The 25308-nt window shown below is 37.5% G+C and overlaps 2 protein-coding genes and 1 long non-coding RNA gene across 5 annotated transcripts; 2 read left to right on the top strand and 1 right to left on the bottom strand.

The window, feature by feature from the left end:
- Positions 1–1147: 1147 nt before the first annotated feature.
- On the bottom strand, positions 1148–8463 carry LOC112147186 (ras-related protein Rab-11B). 3 transcript variants are annotated; one of them, XM_024273383.2, is made up of 6 exons: positions 8355–8463; positions 6702–6814; positions 4117–4312; positions 3775–3968; positions 2499–2579; positions 1148–1936 (listed from the first exon to the last, which is right to left on the bottom strand). In XM_024273383.2, exons 2-6 carry the CDS (start codon positions 6739–6741, stop codon positions 1791–1793), a joined length of 657 nt encoding a protein of 218 aa, XP_024129151.1. In that variant the 5' UTR covers positions 6742–6814; positions 8355–8463; the 3' UTR covers positions 1148–1790. The 3 variants fall into 3 exon arrangements, with proteins under 3 accessions (XP_024129151.1, XP_024129152.1, XP_024129150.1); XM_024273384.2 differs by lacking the exon at positions 8355–8463 and having other exon boundaries at positions 1148–1671; positions 1763–1936; positions 6702–6928; XM_024273382.2 differs by lacking the exon at positions 8355–8463 and having other exon boundaries at positions 6702–6926.
- On the top strand, positions 8339–16410 carry LOC112147185 (mitochondrial import inner membrane translocase subunit TIM44). The gene is made up of 13 exons (XM_024273381.2): positions 8339–8567; positions 9716–9817; positions 10005–10169; positions 10241–10321; positions 10452–10601; positions 10696–10829; positions 10931–11016; positions 11252–11344; positions 11512–11636; positions 11954–12004; positions 13039–13128; positions 14062–14172; positions 14419–16410. The coding sequence occupies exons 1-13, from the start codon at positions 8538–8540 to the stop codon at positions 14536–14538; spliced, it is 1338 nt and encodes a 445-aa protein (XP_024129149.1). The 5' UTR covers positions 8339–8537; the 3' UTR covers positions 14539–16410.
- A 3557-nt stretch (positions 16411–19967) lies between these two features.
- LOC112147187 lies at positions 19968–23359 on the top strand. The gene is made up of 2 exons (XR_002919415.2): positions 19968–20119; positions 21534–23359. It is a non-coding gene; the product is annotated as an uncharacterized LOC112147187 (long non-coding RNA).
- Positions 23360–25308: the final 1949 nt, after the last annotated feature.

Genomic DNA, 25308 nt, shown 5'->3' on the forward strand with positions numbered 1-25308 from the left:
AGACACGATGCCAGAAACTAAAAACAAAAAGAAAGTTACTTACTGTTGACGAAATAAGTGTTTGATCACTTGCTTAAAAAGAAATCGACTGGTTTGTAGGTTTATTGGAACAGAAAATCATAAAGAGAGTCAAGAATTTAAATAAATGTATATTCATAAAAGAAATATTTGAACCGTCTTCCTGGAAAGACTTGGGCAATATCCAAATTCCTTCACTGCTCTCTATATAATAATATATGTATATATAGTGCATTCATCATTTTGTAGTTCTATCTGAATCTACAATTCCAAAATCGAGTGCCTGAGAAATCTCCCAGAACTCTTTGCAAAAAAACTAGTGTGCATCAATGTTCACTACATTAGGGAATCTAATGCATTGCGTTTGAACAATTTTTGAGGGGGAAATAAGTGTTTAATGTAATTTTTTAATGAACCATCAACATTTTCATCATCAGAACACAGTAGAGTCATAAATAAAAGTCGTAAAATCATCATGTTGATTAGATTTTCACTTTGTGAAGTCTGTGACGTCTAAAGAAAAAAAGTAGTGAGAATGGTGTCCAAATTGCTTTTAATATCTAGGGCACTAGATAGTTCTGCACTATATACAGTTGCAAGAGAAGTTTGTGAACTCTTTCGGAGTGAACACATGATGTGGTTTGCTTTTTATCTCAATTTAAATCCCAATGATGGAGAGAACATTACCTACTTAAATCACACCAATTTATGTTTTATTGAACACAATTAGGTGTCCGCTTTATGCATAAATCCAAGTAATTTCAAGGGTTCACATATTTTCTCCAGCAGTTGTAGTTTTTTAGTAGTTGGGGGTTGGGGTGGGAATTCTGACAGTCTTAATATTTTGTGACAAAACCCTTATTAGCAAGCATGGAGATCAGACGTTTCTTGTAGTTTGTGAGCCGGTTTCTGCACTTATAAGTTATTGAATAATTGTTTCCTCCACTGTTTAGATTTTTCCTAATTTTGTTTAATAATCAGATAAAATAATGCATTTATGGTGTTCTTGTCGTGAAAGAGTTTCACATTTAAACTCCACTTCTATGAAGTTTCAACAAAAAAGAGTAAAAATGTTGTTTTTTTCGTATACCTTATAATTATCCTGAGGTCAAAACTGCTCCACACCATCTTTTTTTTTACGTGTTTTTATGGACAATACTCTTCCATGCAGAATCATAAAGTGATAATAAATGCCACACTTAAAGTAATATTGGAAAATTTAATTTCATGGCACTAATATGATGTATGTGAGCAGACAAGCTGTTAAAACAAAAGAATATTTTACACGAAATGGAAAAAGCAGCAGCAGCAGCGTCACAACCACTTTTGAAATGACCAAAGAGAAGACAGAAAAATAGGAGTGCTGGTACGAGTGAAAAAGGCAGCGTTTAAAAAAAAAAAAAAAAAAGGCCTCCGGCATGCGGTAATAACCATCTACCAAACATATGTCAAAGCTTACAAGGTCTCAGGCAAGGTTCCTCTGCTGCTCTGTCCTACAGTTAGCTAAGTTTTGCAGCTGCTTACGCTGTACCATCAGTCCTGTTTTTGCAACAGAATGTAGCGGGCTGTACCTGGGTCAGATTACAGTTCGATATCAAACACGTCTCTCTGGGATTGATCAATTTGTGCCTTGATGTAACTGACTCCACTGATCTAAAAAAAAAAAAGTGCAGTTTCAGACAAACGTTGCACCCGGGGCTGGATGGAAGCATATCAACACGGAAGATTTCAATTAATAATTGACCCAGGTGAGGAGGGACGGTTGCCGTGGGTTACAGGTTCTGACAGCACTGTAGTTTGCTCCCTCTCTGACCGTCTGTGGTTGGTGGAACGCTGATGTCCACCACGTTGTTTCCCGGAGACTCGTCGTGGGCAGATCGCTCAGCAATCTGTTTCTGTGATACAATGCGGTAGATTTCTGGAAAACAGAAAAAAATCAACCCAAAGTCATCACACTTGAGCCTCAGGTCGTTGCCTTTCAAACCATGTGTTAAAAAAACCTGAAACCTGAGCTGAAAGAGGAAGTGAATGATCCCAGTAAGGAGAAGTTGACTACCGGTAGTAGCTTTTTTGTCAAACTAAAGGACAGTTATTAAATTAGTGAACCTTTTGGTTTTATTCATTTAACATTTCAACCATTCTCAAACTCAAATCTTGCCGGTAACATTTTCAAAATAATCAACTTGAACAAAAAAGCCTCTAAAAGATTCAGATAATGCATCATCTGATTAATGAAATAATGTGACGCCGTTACAGCCCCGCTGAGCAAAAAGATGTTAATAGTGTGAGGGAACTCTAGTCAGCCTGTAGATCCAGGCTATGTCTGTTGCCGTGGTAACCAGCTCTATCAGGAGCAGAAAAACCCAGTTTCCTCAAATGTTTTGACTAATTCTTCTGCAAAAACAAAAGCCGTGAACGCCGTGTTTACCTGTGGTTCCTGTTGGTTTTCTAGTGGTGTCAGCTGTGTTGAACACACTCACCTGTGAGGATGTTTTTAAAAGCTTCTTCAACGTTTGTTGAGTCCAAGGCGGAGGTTTCTATGAATGACAGATTGTTTTTCTCTGAAAACAAAGGAAAGATTAGAAAAGTTTTTTATTAAACACTTAGAAAATATGTTTTTAAAGGTAAATAAAATCAGTTTATAAGTCCCACTCCAATCATCTGTTCATCTATTGTAAAAAGTAAAACATTCCCAGTGGAATGTTTTAATTATGATTATGCTGTTTTTGCCAAAATAAAAAAACGCTTGTTTTTTAGAACAAAGTTTGTGCAGTAAATTATTCAAAATTCACCTCTGATTTGGCGGGACTGTTGGCATGGAGTAAGCCTGTCCTCACTTCCCATCATCCCTTTGTTTACACTCTCCCTCTAGCTTACAGCCCCTCACATCCCCAACTTAACCTTAGCAGTGCACTTTGGAGCCAGATGTCAGCTCGGACGAGGAAAACAAAGACGAACATGGATCTATTTGTCTACAAGAGGATGCATTACAAACGGAGCGGAGCATGGAGTTTGTACCCTGCCGATTGTAGCACCAACATCGCTGCTACAGGCTTTTTCAAACTGCATGTTTTTCCTTTGCTACTGATTCACAACAATTTAAATACAGAAACACTCAAAAACATAATTTTAATACTAATTTTCTTCATTTATGTTCTCTTTCAAGAGAAAAATGCTACAAGAACATGTTAAAAACACGACTTTCCTTGGAGCAGGTCTTTCAATTCAGTTTATTTTTGATTCAAAATAAAACCTAATGTTGGTGCAATAAAGTTTTTATGGCCTAATCCAAATTCTTCTCCTACGGTTTCTCCCTACCTCTCCATCCGTAGGGGGATTTGAAGTGGTAGGGGTGTCCGAAATAGTTCTTTTAAGGGCGGTGGGATGCAGAGCCCTCCACTGCGAGGGTGTTCCGCATTGCGAGGAGAAGCCCTTTTCTTCATGTGGGTGTGCTCTGAAGCACAGATGTTCATATTTAAATGAAGCAATGATTTTTGTTTTAGCATGACCTTTTTAAAATTACAAAACTGATGTAGTTATGTATTTCGAGAGCTAGCAGTTACGCAAATGATTGATGATGTCATCGAGTGGGAGTGAAGTCTGAATTTTAAGACACCGTTTTACTCTCCATTCGGAGGGCCAAATGTAGGGCAGGGGAAGTATTTGGATTCAGCCAAAATCGCAAATCCTATTCAACATATTTCTAATCATCCATTCTAGAGCAGAAACTCCAAACTTGTGGGGGTTGTTTGTTACCTGCAAAGGCCCGGGCTTCGTCTGTGGGGACAGCCCTAAGGTGGCGCAGGTCACTTTTGTTGCCGACCAGCATAATAACAATGTTGTTGTCGGCGTGGTCTCTCAGCTCCTTCAGCCAGCGCTCCACGTTCTCATAGGTCAGGTGTTTGGCTATGTCGTAAACTAACAGCGCCCCCACTGCACCTCTGTAGTATCTGTAACAGAAAAAACAAACTGCTGCTCAACAGGAAGGACTGATACAGAAGAGCTGTGATGAAGCCCCCGCCTCCAGCTCTGCAGTAGAAAACACATACGAGATCGGACCCTCAGCATGGAGGATTCTGGCTCCAAAGCTGGACTCACGCTGATGTGATGGCTCTGTAGCGCTCCTGCCCTGCTGTATCCCAGATCTGAGCCTTTATCGTCTTGCCGTCCACCTGAATGCTGCGCGTGGCAAACTCCACCCCAATAGTGCTTTTGCTCTCCAGGTTGAACTCGTTCCGGGTGAACCGAGAGAGAAGGTTGCTCTTCCCGACGCCAGAGTCTCCGATCAACACGACTGTGGACAAAGACAACAGATGAATTACTTTAGTCTTTTATTTTAATTTTGTATTTGTACGTAGTGGATTAAAGGTCCAGTTTTAGTAAAAACAACTGTCATTTATGCAAAATATATTAACTATAAGTTTATAAAGTGAACTTTTAAAGGTAAAAGCTAAAAAGCAGTTTTTTAACTATGAAAGTTTGTACCACTTGTGCTATCCAAGGCATGTTTACATTAAAAGTATTGTCATCTGGACCCCAATTTTTCTCCTCCACTTTTTTATCTTCCCTGGTATCCATGGCAGACATGAAATCCTCTCCACTTCTGTCCAACTTTGTCAAGGGAGGGATCACACATCATTATAAGAGTCGGGTCATTTGGACCCCATAAGAGAGCACAAGGGTTAACGTGATTACCTGCGGTTTTCCACCAGGTATAAAAAATTTGATTTATATAATGGAAAGCCATTTTTCTGACTTTTTATTTTAAGTTTAATGGCCCAAACAAAAAAGTGTAAACCACTTAACAAACAAGGGGATGTTACATCCTATAAATAAACGTGGAATGTACTTTTACATATATTAAACAAAAGAAAATACAAACAAAAATAGGACAAAGAAGGAGAAAAAAAAAACAGAAAAATATTTTTTGTTAAGGTATTCATTGGTTTCTTCACCAAAAACTTTAAGAGTAAAATATAATTATTATTTAACTCCTACTCTTATTAAAAATATCTACCGTCATAAGAGGGGAGGTGATCAGTTTTTCTATTACTTCTTAGTTTATTTTTCTTGTTTCTTTTTTTTTACTTTGAGGGAATTTTATTTGTAGGTTACGATATGATGTATATCATGATATATTCCAAGATTGTACCAAAACATTTTATCACTATTTTTTTTAAGAGTTTAATTCTACCTGAATATAAATGCACTTTTCATGGTAATAAAATTGTAAAATTAATTATATTTAATCATCACAACGCCAAGCACACTAACTGTATCTCATATTGTTTTTACCCACACATTTATGTTGCTTTTCTTTTGGTAGAATAAAAAATATTTGCTCTTATAGGGAACAGTCAATATTGCCTGATTACCTCAACAAATTATTTATCAGGATAAGAAAAAAAATAGAATTAATGTGCTTTAACCAATAAGGTTCTATAATTGAAGGCATAGAGTGGTTTATTTTCAACTTTGCTAAATAGCTTATCCACTACTAGTGGGATTAGGTGGAAAACAAAAATAAGACGTTGAAGAACGCTTGTGAATAATTAATTAAATATATCACCTTGTCAGCATTTTAAATATACACATTGCCAGATAAAGTATTGTGATACATCGCCAAATCCATTTTTGTTCCAATCCCAATATTTAATGGACTTCCACTCTGTTTTTCTGATTTGTCAGCCTTCCAAAGTCTTCTGCCCCCATATAAATGTTCTAGATCCTCCACTGCTTAGTTTAAATCCTCACTTTTATATTGTCTCGTTTATTCTATTTTTAAATCATAACCTAAACACGAGTAAATCATGTTGTTGACTGCTGTAAATGTCATAAACAGCTGCATAGTTAAGCCAGCAGTCTCTTTGGGGACTCCTTTGTATGAAGCAGCAGAACTGATGAGGATGATTAGAGCCCTGCATTGTTTTCAGGAACATGGGTTCTGGTGGAACAGATGGGCTGTGCTCTGCAGAGGTGGAGGCGTTTTGTTTTTCCTCTTTCCTCGACAAAGGGGAAACGGAGCCGAACTTTGCGTCCCAGCGGACTCCGGCTCCTCCAGGCTGCAGGAAGCCGATAACACGCCTCATCAAACCCTGAATCGACAGTTCCAGGCCGCCTTGCCCTTCCTGCTTCGGACGGGGGTTCGGATGATGCCTCGGTGGAGGAGGCAGAGAGGAGGGAGAGGAGAGGAGAGGAGAGATCCCTCGCCTCCGGCAGATGCCCTATTCATCCCACAGAGGATACTTTGTTACATGTAAATGGCCTTTTTGGCTCCTGCAGGCCCGGGATGTTAATGTGGCTCAGGAGCCCAGAGGAGGATCAAAGGAGGCTTTCTGGACCTGGTTCTCACACAAAACCTGATGATTGTCAAAATAAATACAAATAAAGTTAGGATCCTCGTGGCTCCTATTGGTCAGTAGATGAAGGCCCTCAAAAGAATAAACAAACCTGATTCACGACTTCACGTCAGTTTAATAGATTGTTTGGGTGTCGCGTGCGTTCCCGTCAGACTTCGCTGCGGGCGTTCAGATTTTACGGCATTGTGTTAACAGCTGGATTGGAAAACACTATTCTGTTTAAACGCAATCCGAGTCAACAAATTAACAATCACAGTTTTAAGAGGCTATACATAAAAAGATGAAGGCATCCTCTTCCCTTCTTCTGCATGCGTTTCTCTTTACCTTTGAACAAGAAATCGTATTCGTCGTCTCGGTTCCCCATTCTGGACCAGGCCACTCCGACCGTTCGTCCCCGGAGGAGGATGAGGGAAAGTGTGGGGATGAAACGTCGCTATCTGTCAGGGAAATATGGTTAAAGGTCTGTGCGGAGACGCTGCGCCAGTGTTGTCGGCTGTCAGAGGGGGGAGAGCTGGGAGCCCTGCAGAGGGAGGGGACGAGCCCTGCAATGCCCATTCTTTCCACGCGGGGCGCTCTTTAGCAGCATGCCAATGGATGATGGAGGGATGGGGTCTGCAACCTGAGGCTTTCAGCCATCGGTTGTGGCTCTTTGGCTTTAGAGAAATAAGATAATGCTTAAAATAAATAATAGATTATATAAGATATGTTTTTGTTTTATTTATACTTGAACAAACAAATGTATTTGTTTTTGACATAATAGTAACAATACTATAAATGCAAATCAGTGTCTTCTTTTTCTAAAGGGTGAAATAAGACTTAATGGCTCCTACTGGAATGTTTTCAGTAATAAATCCTTCAAAATGGCTCTTTAACAGTCAAAGGTTGCAGACCCCTGGTCCAGATGCTGTTCTAAGGCTGAGTTCTTTAGGTATTTACATGCATTAGGGGTGTAACGCTTTATCAACCAAATCAATTTGTATTGTTATCCATCCATCCATCTTCTTGTCTGCTTTTTCCCTTTTGGGGTCGCGAGGGTGCTGGAGCCTAACCCGGCTGATGGGCATAGGCAGGGTTCACTGTGGACAGGTCGCCAGTCTGTTGCAGGTAACATCCTCCAGTCCTATGCTCTACCCAGCTGTCCAATGTCAGCTGTACTGGTGGTGTTAAAGATTGATTGACACTCCTGCACAAAAAAGTATTGGCTGCCAATGAGATTATAAATGAGGAAGCGCATTTACGCTTGATCTCTGTCTTTCCAGCGCTGGAAAGACACCAGGTTTTGTTACCAGGTGTAGCAGCCTTGACTGAGGCTGATCTTGGATCCCTCCAGGATGTACTTCAGTGTTGCTGGTAAAAATTAATAATAATAAATAAATAGGGGGGGAAAAATAGGCTCTTGGTTTTCTTCTATTTATTTCAAAACACTTGAAGGGAGTTTTGTCATTCTTTAGTCATGGGTCTGACTCTACAATGTAAAAAAAAAATCACAATTAGCTGGAATATAACTGAAAGCTACTGTGTCAGTTAAATGATTAGATTTTCGTTTTTGCACAATTTTATCTTGAATATTAAAAAAAATGTCAAAGCTAAAAATATCAAGTACAATGATGCTGAAAACATAGAAATAGAAAAAGGGGTAACTGTTAGTGTGTAGTACTTCTTTGAAGTTGAGCACATTTTAAAAAGTTGATGAGGACAGAATTAATTTAGCACCAGGGCACGCAGCAGTTAGATACACATTTATTAATTTAAAATAAATTAAATCCCAATATGAGCTCTAAACACGAATTAGAGACTTGTTTGATTGCTATCACTGTGGTTATATCTATATATTTTTAGATTCATTATATCTTTTGGTTATCTGTATAACCAAAATAAACCATAATAATCTGGCGGCAGACATCAACAACCTGTACCGGAAATCCCCAACCGGAAGCGGAAGTCCCCCTTCCATAGAACTCGAAAAAAAAGATTTACCTTTTTTCCCGTTTCAAGCTTAATCTTTTTGATTACAATATGAAACACTTTTGAGCAATACTGCGTTAACGGAGATACTAAAATGTTAAACGAAGCCCCGCCCCTAAATATCCTGCGCACCCATTGGTTCACCGGACAGTCAGCTGCTGCTGCAAGGACGCACGTGCTTCGTTAAGGACCAAGATGGCAGCGTCCGTGTGTCGGTGTTACGAGGTTAGTCATCATTCATATGCTTATCTGGCGCTGTCCGTTTTGACATGCATTGTTTTAGCGAAATAAAGAGTTTTTTGTTATTTAGACTCGTATCTGACATGTCCACAGACGTTTCATTAGTGTTGTTTTAGCCATGTTTAGGTCAGACATCGGTAGTTGAGGCCTTGTTGCATCAGAATAAGAGCTTTTCAGCGATTCTGCGAAAAAATACAAGTCAGGTCTGAACATTGTTTTAGTTTAGGTTAGATAATATACGAGTTAACAGCTGAGGTCAACCACAGCAGTTTAAGATAAACAACTGCTGAAACAAGTTGACCTCAGTTGAGATTAATTATCATTTATTTTACTTTTCAAATGTTGCACGTGACTTTATGAACACCAGCAGAATAAATCTGTTAACATTTAGTTTCGTCAGTCCCCAAAACTGAAGTTTATAGGATAAAATCGAACATACTTTGGAAGATGAGAACAAAAACAGTGCTTTTAAAAAAATAGCAGTATTGTAAACCTTTTGATTTTTGAGGGGTTGAAACAGGAGTAACTACGTTGAGTTGGTATTACTTAAGAAAACAAGTTACTGACAACATAATTTAAGACCCAAATAAAATGTAATAAACTGTTTTTGCTTTCTGGAGCGGAAATAAGATTTGCAAGTTCAAAACTATAGGATTCTTGCTTCTATTACACTTACAGATGTACAGATTTAAAAAATATTAACATCTATATCAAAAGATTAATTAAACTAGTTAACTGTGGAGCCCTAAATAAGATTTAATCGTTGAACATGTGAGCTATTAAGTGCTGGCTCAGAAGCAAAAATTTATTTTGACTGATTGACTGTTGATATACACACATATTTATGTGTAACCAAGAACAAAAACCTTATAGAAAGAGCTGCATTGTCTGCAGACATTTTACCACTAACCATAACCGTAATTACGTCTGAATAGTCACTTCCTTCAGCTTATGAGGAAGTGTTTGAGGGTCACTGCACCTGTAGCTTGTAAGATTGTAAAAGAGGTTAATTGGTCTTAAGAATAAACTTTAATTGAACTTGTTGGAACCTTTGGATACATCAATTTTAGCTTAAATCCATGTCTGAAATTACTTATATTTATACCTTTAACATTATTTGTTCAATTTCTTAGCTACTTGGCAGAAATGCCTTGGCTCTCTGGTCTCGACCTCTGGTCTCTGCGGTGGGAAGAAGGGGCGTTTTCAGGTCATGCGGGAGCCCAGCTGCTGCACAGGTAAATAATGACAAGTGTTGATCATGTATGTAAAATGAATAGTACAGGAATATACCAAAAATGTAAAATTTTGAATATTTGTAGATAGCTTCTCTTTGTTTTTCTTTGTCACCGTTTATCTCTTAACTTTATTAGTTATTCATGTAAGTCTTGTGTGTCAAATTTGAATTTTTCTTTGTCTCTTTAGGTCCGATATGCTTCAGGCCGTAAAGGTTTCTTGGGAGAGTTCGTTGATAACCTCCGCCAGGAGTTCAGTAAAAACCAGGAGATGAAAGACAACATCAAGAAGTTCAGAGAAGAGGCCAAGCGGCTCGAGGAGTCGGATGCCCTTCAGCAAGCTCGCAGGAAATATGTGAGGATTTGTCATCTAACTTGGTTAGAATTTGGTCTCTTCAGCAGCTGATTACAACTTTTTTCTTTTAGAAATCTATTGAGGCTGAGACGGTGAAGACATCTGAGGTGTTTAAGAAAACCTTCGGTTCTGTTGCTGAGACTGTCAAAGAGGTAGTAGGCTACTAGAGAAATAAAAAACATAGATTTTTCTAAGCATACATCTTAGCACATTGAATGACTCTCCACTCTTCAATTAAGTTTATCTACTTGAAGTTTAATGCTTCTCTGTATTGTGTAAAAGAGTTTTGAAGAGGTCGGACGCACAGACATCGGGAAAAAGATTAAAGCCGGCATGGAAGAGGCAGCCAAGACCGCCGCACACTCAGCCGAGTCCGTCTCCAAAGGGGGAGAGAAGTTCGGCACAACCAGTGCGTTCAGAGCCATCTCACAGGTCAGGAATGAAAACGCATTTTTGAAACATTTCTGACTCACTAAACAATACTTATTTTATTTCCACTTAGTAAATTCTCATTTCAACTTTGTAGAGTGTGGAATCCATGAAGAGAGAGATTGACGTGGAGGATGCCGGCCCTTACAGGGCTCCTGCTCAGCTGAGGATGAGGAGCGACTTTGGGTTTAAAGACGTCGATGGTGGGACCAGAGTGTTTGAGGCCAACGAGTGAGCAATTTTGGGTTTCATTTTAAATTTCCAAACAATTACAAATTGTTTGTTGCTGAATCCTTAACTAAAGTATTTTCTTCAACCTCTTTGTGCCATAGAGAGGCCATGGGTGTGGTCCTCCACAAAGACTCAAAATGGTATCAGCAGTGGAAAGACTTCAAAGACAATAATACAGTTTTTAACCGTAAGTATATTTATCAGCCAAATGGAAAGAACTGTAATATTGTGAAATATTTTCATCTAAAAAGGGATGTAGTTGCCTAGAAATGACATCAGGGGGCGGCAGATCAACAGTATATTCTGTACTAAACTGCAAGCTTTTGTGTTTATTTTAGACTTTACTTTATAAACTAGCAAAACAAAATGCTTTCCATTTTGAAATCAAATTCATCCTCATCTTTATTTTTCTTTGTCTTCAGGATTTTTTGAGATGAAGATGAAGTACGATGAAAGTGACAACGCTCTGATCAGAGCATCCAGAGCCATGACTGACAGAGTCACTGACTTTTTAGGTAATACTCCTTAAGATTCCATATTTATTTATATCAACAATAAAACGTTTTTGCTTAACTACTAACATAGAAAAATTACAACTTCTTGCTGACATCTATCTTTTAATTCTTTTTCAAATTTAGTGTGATGTCTCTTTTGAGTCTGTGTTGCTCATGTGTGTCTCCAGGTGGTCTTTTCTCCAAGACGGAAATGTCCGAGGTGCTGACAGAGATCCTGAAAGCTGACCCCAGCTTTGACAAAGATTCTTTTCTCAAACAATGCAAGAAAGACATCATTCCTAACATACTGGAGGTGAGCAGAAGCCTCTAACCTCTCAGCTTCACCTGTCTTTGCTCAGTTTACATTTAAACTCTTATTCTTATGAAACACAGACCTTCTGTTTTAGCTCTGGTTCTGCAAAAAGGTTTGTTGCTTTTATCAGAATGGGGTTTCCATATCACTTTATTATAACTTAGAAGACAAATGAACTATATGTGATGATGAAAACTGTTACTCGTAATGGGAGTTTGCTCATTTGTTGCTGACGGTGATACAGTAATATAATATAACTCTCCTTTAGGTCACTTTTTGTGAATCATTACACCTGTGTGTCACTTGTTTCTCTGCAGGCTATGGTCCGTGGAGAGCTGGATGTATTAAAGGACTGGTGCTACGAAGCAGTAAGTTTTATACAAACACAGCATTTAAATTGAATCAGTTCTTAAGCTCCAATGTTTACAGACTCGCTGTAGATTACAGATTAATAGACACTTTTATACATAATAGTGGTGGAGGACTTTATCATTATGGATCAGAGGTAAACTGAATTTGTTTTAGGTAGATGGCAGAGTCAACATGGCATGATGAAGGTTAAACAACTTTTTCTTTTAGATTTAAATAAGAAAAATACATTATATAAATGCAGATCAACTTATTTTGACCTTTTATTTTCAGTTAAAGCTGTCTCAGTAAGATATTTACCATTTTACCAGTAAGATAATTACCATTTTACTGGGGTATTTCTTTGACCATTGTTAAAGTGATTTCTGCAAAGACAAACATCTTTAGAAAGAAAACAAACACAAACCCAGAGTGATATTTTCTCGCACTGTCACTAAATCTGCCGTTACTCACATTTATTAGAATTTTTTGTTGCCTATGTTACAGAAAAGAATCGATCTATAAGAGTCTTTTCAAACAGTCAACAATAATTATTCTTTGCAGCCATGGGAAGTTTCAGTCAGAGTTCCTGTAGGAGTTCTTATCAGTTTGCATGTAAAACTTCCTTCCTTTCCTGCAGATGGTGCACAGAAAATCCCAGCAAAGCAGATTTCATGCATGCAGGTCAAACAAACTGTAATTGTAGGTTTAAGTAGTAGTTATGATAATAAATCAAATGGGTGTTTCTGGTGCAGTTCGGTGCTGGGAAACATAATATGAAACCAAACGTTTTAAGAATTTTATTATTTTGTTGTTCAAATTTTTTTTTTTTTTTTTGTTTTAAAATATAATATGTTGAAATTAGGTCAAATAATGAATGCTGTAACCTGTCTCAGTCACTTCAAGGTCCGGTAAAGGATAAAACTCAGGGTTTAAACAGTTTGTAGTTGAACACAGTTTCTCTTTTTCTTCAGCTTTTCAACATGATTTTTGTGTTTGTTGTCTTATTCTTGTGAGGTTTTGTGTTGATGTGTGTTCATGTTTTTGTCCTCAGACCTACAGCCAGCTGGCCCACCCCATCCAGCAGGCCAGAGCTCTGGGGCTCCTCTTCCAGTCTAAAGTCCTCGACATCGATAATATAGATGTAAGTTATTTTAGCAGTTTGTGAGAGTCATCAAATACACAAATGGTTTCTCAGGTTTTATTTAGACCAAAATCAGTTTTTCTGTCAGTTTTTAATTTAAGTATTTTTTTTTTTACTAGCATTTTTACATTTTACTTTGAATCATTACCTTATTTCCCTAACCAAGCAAAATCAGTTTTCAGATTGAAATTTGTCAACATAAATCCATATTTCTTATTGAATCAGAAATTGTCCAGACTGCAGACTTGGTTTCAGGAGGTTTTTAGAATAACAGCATTACTGAGTTATTGTTTTTTATGTTTTAAATGTCAACTTCTTTTAGATGAGAGTGACTCACGGCTCAGTTGACCTTTCATAGATCGGTGTAAATAGAGAACACCATTGTATCTTTACTGTTTAAAGACCCACTCCAATGAAAATCATGTTTTTTTTACATTTTTCTGATGATTGAGGACATATAAAACAAAAAATAATCTTAAAATTATTCAAATTGTCCTGAATTAATACACATATAATACATCCAACCTACAATCAGGACACATTCTCTCTGCTCTGCTTCATTCTGATGCATCCACTTGTAGACGACTAGATCCTTGGATGGCATCTGGCTCAAAACTAACAATAGAGAGTGTAAACAGATGGATTATGGGAAATGGGGTCATATTTATTCTGCGGCAATGGTCTTGCGCTTAACTTGGAGGTGAATTCTTATCAAACTATTACCATTTTGCAGAAACCGTCCTAGAAAACAATTATTTTGGCTAAAAACGGCGTAATCATGATTAAAAGAGCACTGGGAACATATTTACACTAGATTAAAAGATGATCGGATTAGAACTTTAAGTGATTCTTGGATGAGAGTTGAGGGTCTGAATCATTTTCAGCAAAGCGCCTTTGACTGATCATGTCTTTCTTTGCTTCTTGATCCCGTAGCTGGCGATGGGTAAGATGATGGACCAGGGTCCGGTGCTGATCATCACCTTCCAGGCTCAGGTTGTCATGGTGATCCGCAGCCCCAAAGGAGACATTGTGGAAGGAGATCCGGTCAGTCATGTCTTGCTTCCTTCAGCAGAGCAGTAAATCTAATAGATGCAGCAAATCCCCCTGATGGTTGAAATTAGATCAGCTTTCAGGATGTAGCATTAGTGTGGTGCAGCAGGATGCTGGAGTGTATATATATCTAATGTTAGTTAATCTTCTTTAAACACCGGTTGTCAGTTTTTAACTAAGTCTAACAGAATCTGCTCTCCAGCTGTGGGTCTAACTGGGATTCCTGCCTCCACTCAACAGGAGAAGGTGATGAGGATGATGTACGTTTGGGCCTTGTGTCGTGACCAGGAGGAATTAAACCCCAGCGCAGCCTGGAGGCTTCTAGACATGTCCGCCTCCAGCACCGAGCAGATCCTCTGAGAGAAAGGACGCGCGCAGGTGGAGGAGCTTCAACCACCTGCTGCATGCAGTACATGAACTCAAAAGGACAGAGGGAAAGACTGCTTCTGTGGGACTTTTTGCACACATTCCCATCTACGTCTATGTCGATATAGAGGAACTTACTTGACTTCATCGACAGGCATATAGTGTTCAGCTTTACGGGCATTCATTTTAGAATAGATAGAAACAGGAAAGGAAAAGGAGAAGAGACGATAACTTCAGATGGTCCTCAAACAGCAAGATTCAAAAACACTCCTGGAGTGTGTGGAATGTGGGAAAATGAAATGAAACAGACTAGATTTCAGGCTTTAATCTAATAAAACTACTGTCAGTGAAAGCATCACTGGAGACCATTTTATCCAGCAGTTAAATAAGCTGACATTAAAGGTGTCCTCTCGTGTGACGACAGAAGCTCCGCCCTAACTGGTACATTCCATTTTTCTTTGGACCTCCAGCCAACGGGGGACCAAAACCGGTACGAAGTAGTCTGGCCTAATGGGTCCATTTTATAATGGAAACGCTCAAAATAGCATACCGGTTTAATCCGGTCTGGACCGCTCAGTCCCAACCAAATGAAGTCAATTCAGTCGTCCATTTATGTTTTTGTTATACAGACGCCGCCATATTGGAAACAGGAATCACTATTAAGCAGTGATTGGTCTTGAATGAATGAATCTTAATTATCTTAATTATCATTTTAATGGCAACCACTCTCACCAATCAGGAGTGAGCTTATTGGAAGTCCACACTCCGAAAGCGGGCTATAGAAAATATGCCCAACGCTCGACAGGCGCTCTACTCCAAACTCCAAGGCGGTTTATCTTGACCATGATTGACTCGTTTATAACTTGCACTACAGAAAAAATATATAAAAATGTAAGATTTGCAGAAACATAAAAAAAAGGTAGCAGAGCAAGAATGGTTATTCTAACAAATATAATGATTTTATTTCTCAGTTGAAGTCTAATGGAGCCAGCAGGTTCTTCCTGTTTAAACACAACAGGAAAAGGGTCACTCAGTCCAGTTCTCATATACAGCCATTAATTTGGGGCTGTTTTATTATGTCAGAGGATTTCCTGTCTTTTGTTACACTTTTTTTGGCCCCAATTTGTCTTATTGAAACACTTTAGTTTACTATAATTAGAGATGGGACTTGAGACTTGAGTTTTGGGACTTGTGTACAATGTTAATTTGTTTACTTATTTTTTTTTTTTTTACCTGCAATTGGTCACAGAAACATTCAGAAATAATTGGCTCCTCAAGTTGTTTTAAAGTAGTTTAATGACAAAATATTCATTTTAACTGTAAGTTTTGAGACTTGACACTTGAGGTTACAGCTAAAGACTTCAGACTTGGACTTGTATAAGAGGACTCATGAGCATCTCTGAATGTAAATTATACGTGGAAACTGAAATATGTTCTGACTGCACCAGCTTTTTAAGAAAAACAAAAGTTTCTAGGTGATCCCTGCACAAGTTCCCTCCATTTCAGCTAGTTTAACAAATATGTTTGTCCTCTCAGAGAAGGAACACCATAAAAGGCAAACTTCCTGTTCTAAATTCTAAGTGGACCAGATGTCGGAGATGGTCAGACGGTCCTCTTCTTCCAGCTGTGTAAGGCGACATCTTCCTTTCATATTTTTGTTTGCTCTGTGCGACATTGAAACGACGACCCCTCTGAGGGGCCGGCGTTTGTTCCCTCCAGAATCCTTTCTTCATGGGGTATCATGTCCGTCGGCACAGTAAAGTAAGGCGCACTGTAATTATCTGTACAGACTTTCCCAGAGTCAGCAGCTCTGGGTGCATTGTGTGTGTCTGTGTTCACGTGATTAAATTAAACAGTAGATGTGTGTGTTGTTAGTTTTTCCTCATTTCGGGGCCTGGGGTGCCGTGATGGATGCACACGGACACAGCCATTGACGATAAACTAACAAATTAGTTTGTGTCGCGGAGACGGATGAGGCTTTAAAAAGGGACCTGACTATAGATTCATACGGGATGTATGGTGACTTCAGTGTCTCTTTAGTGATACGTGTTTAAAGACATTTTTGGGCCAACTTTCTACAAATTTGCAGCTGAGAGACTCTCATGTTAAACATCTCTTAAAGATGTGTCACTGTCAGCATGCAGGCTCCACAACAAGGTAATGGTGGTGCCCTATAAATCCCATACCAACTGTGTCTAATTAAGGAATGTCCCTCTGAGCATCGCGTCTAATGAATGAGGCTGAATGCAGAAACACCAGCAGCCTGGAGCCGTGCTTTTTGCTCTGTTTCGACCTTACAAGAACAAAGCTGTCTTCTACTCTTCTCCATAAAGACTGCAGTAGTGTTAAAGGTGAAGCTCTATAAGAAACTATTGCAGATAAAATACAAATCTTTCTCTTTTTTTCCCCTTTATTTGTTTGATGCTATTCTGCACATCCTCAAAATTTGCCAAAAAAATGATTCCTAGGACAAAAAAAAGCTTCCTCCCTAAATTTAAGCCAAACTCCAAGACAGTTTGGGACATTTGATCTTTTGTCCCACACTTTTTTCTTCATTGCTTCAATTTTAGGTTTTATTTGGTATTGGTTTATAGTCTTTAAAGGTCCACATCAAGATTTTGATCAGTTGATGCTTAAAATGTGGAAAAATGCTTCAAAAAACCTTAATCTGTTGTACAAAGTTTGTCGGAGCAAAACTGAATAATTTATCCTGTGGGTGTCATTAATCAAATCAACTTTATTTATAAAGCGCTTTGACACGACTACAAAGAAACACAGAGAACACTAATAGATCAAATATAAAGATAAAAGCAATAAAATAATTTAAAATGCATATCAAAGCAGTAAAAAGTTAAAAGCTTGGCTGCAAATTTGGTTTTAAGCTTCGTTTTAAAAATGGATGTCATCTGTAAAGTCACTTATAAATGTAGGTTGGTTTGGTTAGCTGATTAGGTTGGTGTATTTCAGAGAAAATGAATTTTTATTGCTGTAACAAAAGTGGATGAATGAAAGCATTTTTATTTATAAAATTAATTTAAATTAATAAAAAATTAATTACAAGTTTGATTGGATTTCAAAAACTTACATTTTCCTTTTAGAGAAATCATTTAAATCAAGTTTCAAAAATTTGTGCAAAACAATATAAATCAACTATCAAAAATACAAAATATATACATATTGTTTTTCACTAGAAAAATCATTAAGATAAATCCCTATTTGGTAAACCAAAAGAAGTGATATGATTAGCGATCAATAGGTTTAACCATCTTAAGTGAGTGATTTAGTAATTTTAGTTTTTAAAATTATATTGTGATGGAGATTACTGTGGGGCACAATCCCAAATCATTACTCTACCACCACCGTGCTTCACAGTTGAGCTTTTACAGATCCATAACAGACAGTTCTTACAACTGAAAAAAATGTTAGCATCATAAATGAGGAAACAAGCAGTGGTAAAGACTTCATTTTAAGAAATGGGGGAAAACAGCTAATATAGTGAAAGGTGTGTCAGAACAACAATTTGAAAGCAATAATAGAAATATTAGACACAAAACATCCTATTCATAAAGGATTCTGAATCTGACAAACGTCTTAAGGATCAAAACATTTAGAGGTTGATTCATGGTTTAGATTTTTGTGGTTCAACATTGTTTCATTAAAAAAATATTTGTTGTGTATTTAGACATATGTTCAAAAGGAAAATATTCAACAATAAAATCTGCTCCTAATATAGCATTTTTGTGATTCCTGAAGTTCCATTTAAAGCCAAATATACCCAACTTTTGGATGATTTTTTTCTTTTTGAGACGTGACTTTAATCAGAAGTAAAATAAAATCATCCAAGCGTGTGGATATATGATTTAGCTTGTTTTTTCAGGGATTTTTATGGCTAAGTTAGAGTTGAGGTTCATGTTAATATTCATCCATATCTGAATGTCAGTTCTTCACTGCCAAGTCATTTCGTTTGTCACTTTTTTATTTCTCTATGTTAACATTTTTTATTTAAATGTTTTAATTTGTGGCACTAAAACTGGTCTCCTGATTAGTGAGTCCTACACCACCAATTCTGGACATCATGATTTTATCTTTAAAAATTAAATGAATAGTAAATAGCATCACTTTTTTGAAACTTTTTTTCTTTATCAAAGGAAATTTTCTGGAAATTTGGATAACACTTTGCAATTTGTATAATATCTACAATGAACTGGGTACCAGAGCATCTTTCAAAAAACATTTCTGAATACAGAAAGATAAAATCAGAAATTTGCTTTGCACTTGTTGCACACGTCTGGTGTTTCATCACTGTTTTTTAGGGTATTTTTTTGTGTCTCTTGTACAGATGGTGATTATTACCATAAATCAGTACATAAAATATATTTTTATTATTTTTTCCCAGAGTTATAAAACATCCAACTTCTTTTTAAAAATAATAAATGCAGGAAATTGATATAACAAAAAATTAAAAAAAATCCTTAATTATTGTAAAACAAGGTGTATGAGTCAACAGTCTTGCACAGTTCCTAAACGCGTCATTTCCTTCAGTCACTCAACCTCCTGCAGCGAAACAGCGAAGTAGAAGGAAAAATTGCAGAATTTCATAACCATGTAGGTTGAAGTCTCATCAATTATGACCACAGTGGGCGTCCCTCGGAAGGACAGCTCTGTGTGATCAGATCACGAACCTCTTCAGGGCAGTGATACAATCCTCTCACACTTAATTAAACCTACCGAGGGAACACGTGGACGTGCACGGGCTGCCCCCTGTCCTGGAGTTTTAATTAAGTCATATAATTACTTGTCACAGTGAGTTTCTGGAGGTAAGCCACAGGTTGTGCTGTTTGGTTATGTAAGCATCAGATCATGTAATATCTCATAGAAAATTGGTGAGTCTTTTGTTGCAGCCTAACAAAGCATTAATTAGGATTCTTTTCTTTTTTTATAATAATTAAGGTTGAGCTCCTATGTTGATGAGGGTAATGGATAAGGAGGAGAAAAAAATACTTCAACTGGAAAAAACAAGAAAAGCTCAGCTAAGGTAGGATAATTAAATAAAACAAAAGCAGAGAAATACAATATGTTAACATTAAGACAGCTGAAGCTAGAATTAATACTGAGAGAGAAAAAGCAAGTAGAGGGGAATAAATGAAATGTAACAGATAATACATTATGGCTCAGTGAAGCAAAATTTTATTAAAAATGTATTATAAAATGGTAAATTATTGCAGATTGTTGAGGAAAAATATGTGGGGATGATTCACCTGGAATAAATGTTAAAAAAATATATTTTGTTTAAAAGCTATAAGATGACAATAACTCACTAAAATAAAAACATCAAGACTTTTTAGTGTCACCGCCCCACCCGGGTCATTATATAACGCAGAAACCCCATCCGCGGGTGGAGCAGAGGGAGGGGGCAGGCAGGGGCGGGTCCTGCCTAGTGGGAAAAGTTTAAAGTCTGAGTCAAAGCGGCGCGCGGGACGCAGGAGGTCTGCGCAGAGGAGAGGAAGCGGAGCTGTCCGCGGTGCTGAAACGCTGAATATCGCCTTTCACTTCCTCCCCGCGACACCTAAGAGAGGTGAGTCTGATCATACAGGACATTTCTGTTGTGTTGATGTCTCTTTAGCTTTTAAAATTGTTGTTTGCTACGGATTTAATGTTCAACTGCTCATGAGAGGCACAAATAGCGGAGAAATTATTACATTTACGCTCAAATACATTATTAAATACAAGTTTTTTTTTAAATGTTAACATTTCAGTTCATGCGTTTTGACTGATTATTTATTATTATTATTATAAGTGGCAATGCATCATGAGATTTGAAGTCAATCAGAACAAAATCCAATTTTTAATCAAAATAAATGCTGTTTAAAATAAATATGAACTAATTTTTTAATCAAATCACTCATGAGAGGGTCCGGATTTAAATGTATTTCCATTTAACCAATTTTTAAAAAAACAAAAGTTGTTTTATCTAATTTTTGCAGGGTTTTTTTATATTTTCAGACACTGCTTTCTCTATTTCTAAAGTCCTTGACTTTTCCAGAGCTGCTGTCATGTAATCCAGTGAGGTTTTAGAGGTATTACTGCCACAAAGAACGTCCTATGCCCCTGCATGTGACATGTGGTTTCAATTCTGTTATCTTAGCTTCTCATAGGTAGCTTTATGCTTTCTAGTGAACTGCCTCAAAACGTGCAACTCTTCTCCTTGATAAATGTGTTCCAAAAAAATTATTTTGACTTTGTTTTGTCAACCACTTTTTAAATGAACTATGTAGTCTTTGTTGCTTATCTAAAGCTGCTTTTGTTTTGCTCATCAGTTAACAAACTTGATTTTTTAGTCAATTCAAAATGTGCGCACATCTTAAAATATGCCTTTGTCCTGCTTAGTTAGTCTCAACGCCTTTCAACGCTTCATTTGTTCGTTTTCCTGAATTAAAAAGTCAAAAAGATTAAGATCCTGTCACTGCACATAGAAACAGTTTGCCAATGGTTCTAATTTTTTCACACCATTCTTTTTAACAACTTTGTTTTAAGTCGATTCACTTTCAAGTTGTTATTTTCTAAAGCATTTTTGTATAAACTGCTGAATCTGCCTGAACTTCTGCAGATGCAGTTATCTGGAAAGTGCAGCTCTGTAACCACAGGCTTTTTATAATTGAAACCGAGTCAGGTACTGAGTCCATTATCTTCAGAGTAGGAGGGGTTCATGTTTCTTTACAAGAAGGGTGAAAGGGATTCTGGTGGAGTATGTGGGAAGGTGTTAACTCTGATTTGTAAAAGAGAACAGAAACGTTTTTATGAGTAGGATTGAAGAAGTAAAAGGACCTCCAAATTGAATATCAATAAAATAAAAATTGAAAGTTTAGTAGCTGATGCTGAGTTATGAATGTATTTAAAACCTAAAGAAGAAGATTTTCTAATATATCATTAAATATTATTATTTTTGTATTTCTTAATGTCACATCCTAACTTTTCATTTCCTCTTTTAGATGCTTTGAAGAGCGAGTCCTCATCATTTTCCTCATAGATGAAGAAGAAAACAAAGGAAGGGCAGCTTTTCAGGAAAAAACAACATTTTCAAGCCTGCAAACTCTATCATTTATCTGCACAACACAGATTGAACTCTTAGTTTGTAATTACCAAGAGTTTGTGTTAAGCGAGTCAAAAAAGTTTCAGATTGTTGTTTGTTCTTTTAGGAATGGTCGATTATGCAGACGAGAATAAATATAAGGGGTTACCCGAACAGCAGCGAGCTAGATCCAATTAAACCTCACTGAGCATGCCTTGGCTTGCTGCACTGTTTACCAGAGGGCAAATTAATCTGCACCGCTGATTTGTGCTGTGATTTCTGCCTGCCCTGTGGCTTGTGGGAAACACTGCACCTGGGAGTAATCAGGTAATTCACCCCAGAAGTCACACTTATTACAAAGAAGACCATGCAGGGTTGCACCCCTTCCAGCAGCTTCTAGCCACTTCACAAAACCCACAAGAGGACACTTCAGCGTTCGAGGGATCCCTCTCCCACCAGCATGACTGAGGTGACTCACTGGGCCGTGGACTATGAGGTCTCCTCTCCTGCTCCAGCTGGGTTCCCCAGGAGCCCCACAGCGCTGCAGCCCATGCCGGGACACCCCGATCAGGGATCGGCCCTGTGCTTTGTGGGACTCCTGGTGCTGCTGCTGATGTTTCTGGTGGTTCGATGCGTTCGTATCTTGCTGGATCCGTACAGCAGCATGCCGTCATCGACGTGGCTGGGTCACAAAGAGGGGCTTGATAAAGGGCAGTTTGATTATGCGATTGTGTGAACATGACTGCATGATGGAAAACACATTCATTTGAAGTCAAAATGATCAACGTATTGTTGAGTATTCTGGTATTTATAAGCTTTAGATGATCGCTGATGCTTTATGATTATTTATCCTGTTTTTGATGCAAGAATTATTTTATAGATCCTTGATCTGAATAAAAAATATGGGCTGAGTTGATGATTAAAACCAAAACATGGAGGACGTTTGCAGACAAGCAAACTTGCTCATTTAGCAACATCTTTATTGCTTTATTTGTCCAAAAAAAGTCACTTTTATGTCTTATCTCCTGTTCAAATGCATCATGATATCAATAGAAATGAGATATTTCTCAGGTGAAACAACTTCAAAATAACCAAAGTCCCTACAGCCTGACAGACACATTAAACTTTTGCTGTTATTTATCGTCGTTGAGTCAAATTCATTTGTTTTTTTGTTGGACTGTAAAGCCTCTAATGCATTCCAGTCAGTGAGGCATACTTTGTGATTTAGTTCTTTCATGCAGTTCCTCCTTTAAGAGGCTTAGGGGGGGCTCAGTGGTCATGGTCATTGCACTGAGTGAACGGCAGTCAGTTATAATCATAACATGAACTTATGATTATGGGAAGCACGTACTCCAGTGCCCTCTTCATAATCCATTTGGTCGTCAGGCTCCATCTAATGCACCAGCCAAAATCTGTTCAGCAGTGCCTGCAGGGATACGAGTAGCTCTGGTGTCTGTTTCATTGAACGACTTTTCCGCTCTTGATGCCACCGATTTCTACGATTGCTGCTGTCCATCACGGTCTAAAGCCATTTATGGATCTGAAAAGATCTGCTGAAAAGCCCTCTGGTGGTAATGTTTTGTTTGTTTCCCTGTCATTGTTTCCTCAGTGATTGTAACCAAAACATAAATTTATAAGACATTACACTTTTATTTTTGTCTTTAACTTTATTTTATACTTTTCCTAATCACACTTTCTTGGAAGTGGATTGCTTGAAGTTGAATAAAAGATTGTCTCTTCCTTTTTTTAAAGGTTCTTTTTTCTACTAGTTTGCAGGGGAAAAAAACACTCAATTTTTACAGCTAATAGCAGAAAAGCAAAAGTGATCCACCATGTTGGTTTGACGTTCACAATGTCAGACTTCCCTCTGTTCAGGTCTTTTTTCACACTAAAGTCTCTCACTGTCCTCGAAATGTTTTTAAGAAACTTTCCTGGATCCCAAACAATCCACTGTCAAACTTTGTTTTTTTTACTGAAAACTAACCAGCATTATAAAAAAGAAAATAAATGTAGTTTGAAGTATTAATTTTGCCCTTTAACCCGTTAACACCGGAGCTCCAGTGTTTATGTTCTTTGAGTTACAGTATATTTAAGAATTTGTGTTTAAGTGTCACTGGCGACGCATCAGGTTTTAAAGGGTTAATTTAATCTTAAGAAATGGAAATATTTTTCTCAATAAACATAAAAAACTATATTTCTTTAGATACAACTTTTTTTCTTGATAATAAATCCTGCATTACTTCCCAATATAAAAACACACCAGTACAAAAACAATAAAGAGATTTTACTCCACCTGCTGTATTAAATAAAGCATTGAAGGTAAAAGAAGCTGTAAATTCCACGAGAGGAACTCGATTCTTCTTCCTGGTAGGTCATAAAAACTCTGCAGAGATTAAAAACAAAGAGAACTTTACTGTCTGCCTCACATGAGAATTAAAACTAAATTTCCCCAAACTTCAAATGTGCAGTCAAAGCTAAAATGTGCTAACTTCACTAATTAAATTGTGTAATTAACCATATAAACTGTGAAATTAAAAAGTAAATTTTCGCCATTTGCTATTGGCGTTTACTTAAATAGTGCTTACCTTCCTAGAAAGCCCAGAGCCCTGTGAGTACATGTGTAGAACTCAAATGTTAGCTCAGGTATTAAAAGGTTAAGCCAAAATTCTATAAAATTGACCTAAAAAGTAATTACATCTTCTGAAACAACCACTTCTTCTTCTTTTAGCATGTTTTTGTGGCATTTGTCTGATGATGGATCAAATATATAAAGAGTATTAAGATCAAAAAAGCAGTTCTGAGTATTTCTTTATTCAAATCAGTATGATTCAGGGGCAGATGAAACAATGCAGTTTGAAAAAAAAGGATTTGTGATGTAGAAAATACTCTGGGCTGGCCACTAGCTCCCTGTTCTACTCCATTCACTTGAAGACAAATAGATCTATGTACAGTGTTCATTTTCCTTGTCCTAGCTGGCATCTGGCTCATAATCACCTCTTTTTTTGCTGCACCAGAATCTTAGGTTGGAATATTTGGGGAGTGAGTAAACAGAGAGCTCTCAGCATTGAAGAGGGGAAAATGACACATTTTTTTGTGTTTAAAAATGGTATTATCCTAACAAAAAGATCACTGGGAACGCTTTTCAAATTATGATCCAAAAGGAGATTTTTTATTACTATTTTAACAAAAAAACAATTTAACATTTCATTGTTTTGCCATGCTGTTGTGGTACATGTCTCATCATTATGGTACTGTGTTATTCCTTAATTATTGTTTTACTCAAAAACATGTTACACCGGAGTTATGCGTCATAGAGCAAAGAGTGTAGCCAGACCTTGGTGAGCAGGCTGAAACAGAAGTGGTTGGAAGCCCAGTGCCACACTCATTAGCTACCACGACATATTTTGCTTCACTGGATTTGAACAATTCATTTTCCCAGAAACAACAAGGCAAACATCCAGCTCTCCTCAGCCTCTTACAGGCCAATGAACAAACACACCCTTCAGCACAGACAACGATAAGCAAATAAGGCAGGTCCTGCTGCAGAAAAAACATGACCTCAGAGAGGCTGAAGGCTTGGCTGATATGAATCGCTCATTTTCATACACATGACACCTGATCTTTCAATAAGATGGAACTTCTCAATTAGAAAAGCTATGCTTCAAGCAAACAAAAAAAAAAAGAAAAAAAGTCCT

Source organism: Oryzias melastigma, linkage group LG17 (genome assembly GCF_002922805.2).
Source record: "Oryzias melastigma strain HK-1 linkage group LG17, ASM292280v2, whole genome shotgun sequence".
Lineage (NCBI taxonomy): Eukaryota > Metazoa > Chordata > Actinopteri > Beloniformes > Adrianichthyidae > Oryzias > Oryzias melastigma.

Excerpts from the sequence above, each read along its gene's own strand:
- LOC112147186 (XM_024273383.2), bottom strand. The coding sequence starts at position 6,741 with ATGGGGAACCGAGACGACGAATACGATTTCTTGTTCAAAG. Across the intron at positions 3,969-4,116 it reads TACAGAGCCATCACATCAGC|ATACTACAGAGGTGCAGTGG; the intron begins GTGAGTCCAGCT and ends TTTCTGTTACAG. Across the intron at positions 2,580-3,774 it reads CGAAGCCCGGGCCTTTGCAG|AGAAAAACAATCTGTCATTC; the intron begins GTAACAAACAAC and ends CTTTGTTTTCAG.
- LOC112147185 (XM_024273381.2), top strand. The coding sequence starts at position 8,538 with ATGGCAGCGTCCGTGTGTCGGTGTTACGAG. Across the intron at positions 8,568-9,715 it reads CCGTGTGTCGGTGTTACGAG|CTACTTGGCAGAAATGCCTT; the intron begins GTTAGTCATCAT and ends TCAATTTCTTAG. Across the intron at positions 10,830-10,930 it reads AGAGTGTTTGAGGCCAACGA|AGAGGCCATGGGTGTGGTCC; the intron begins GTGAGCAATTTT and ends TTTGTGCCATAG.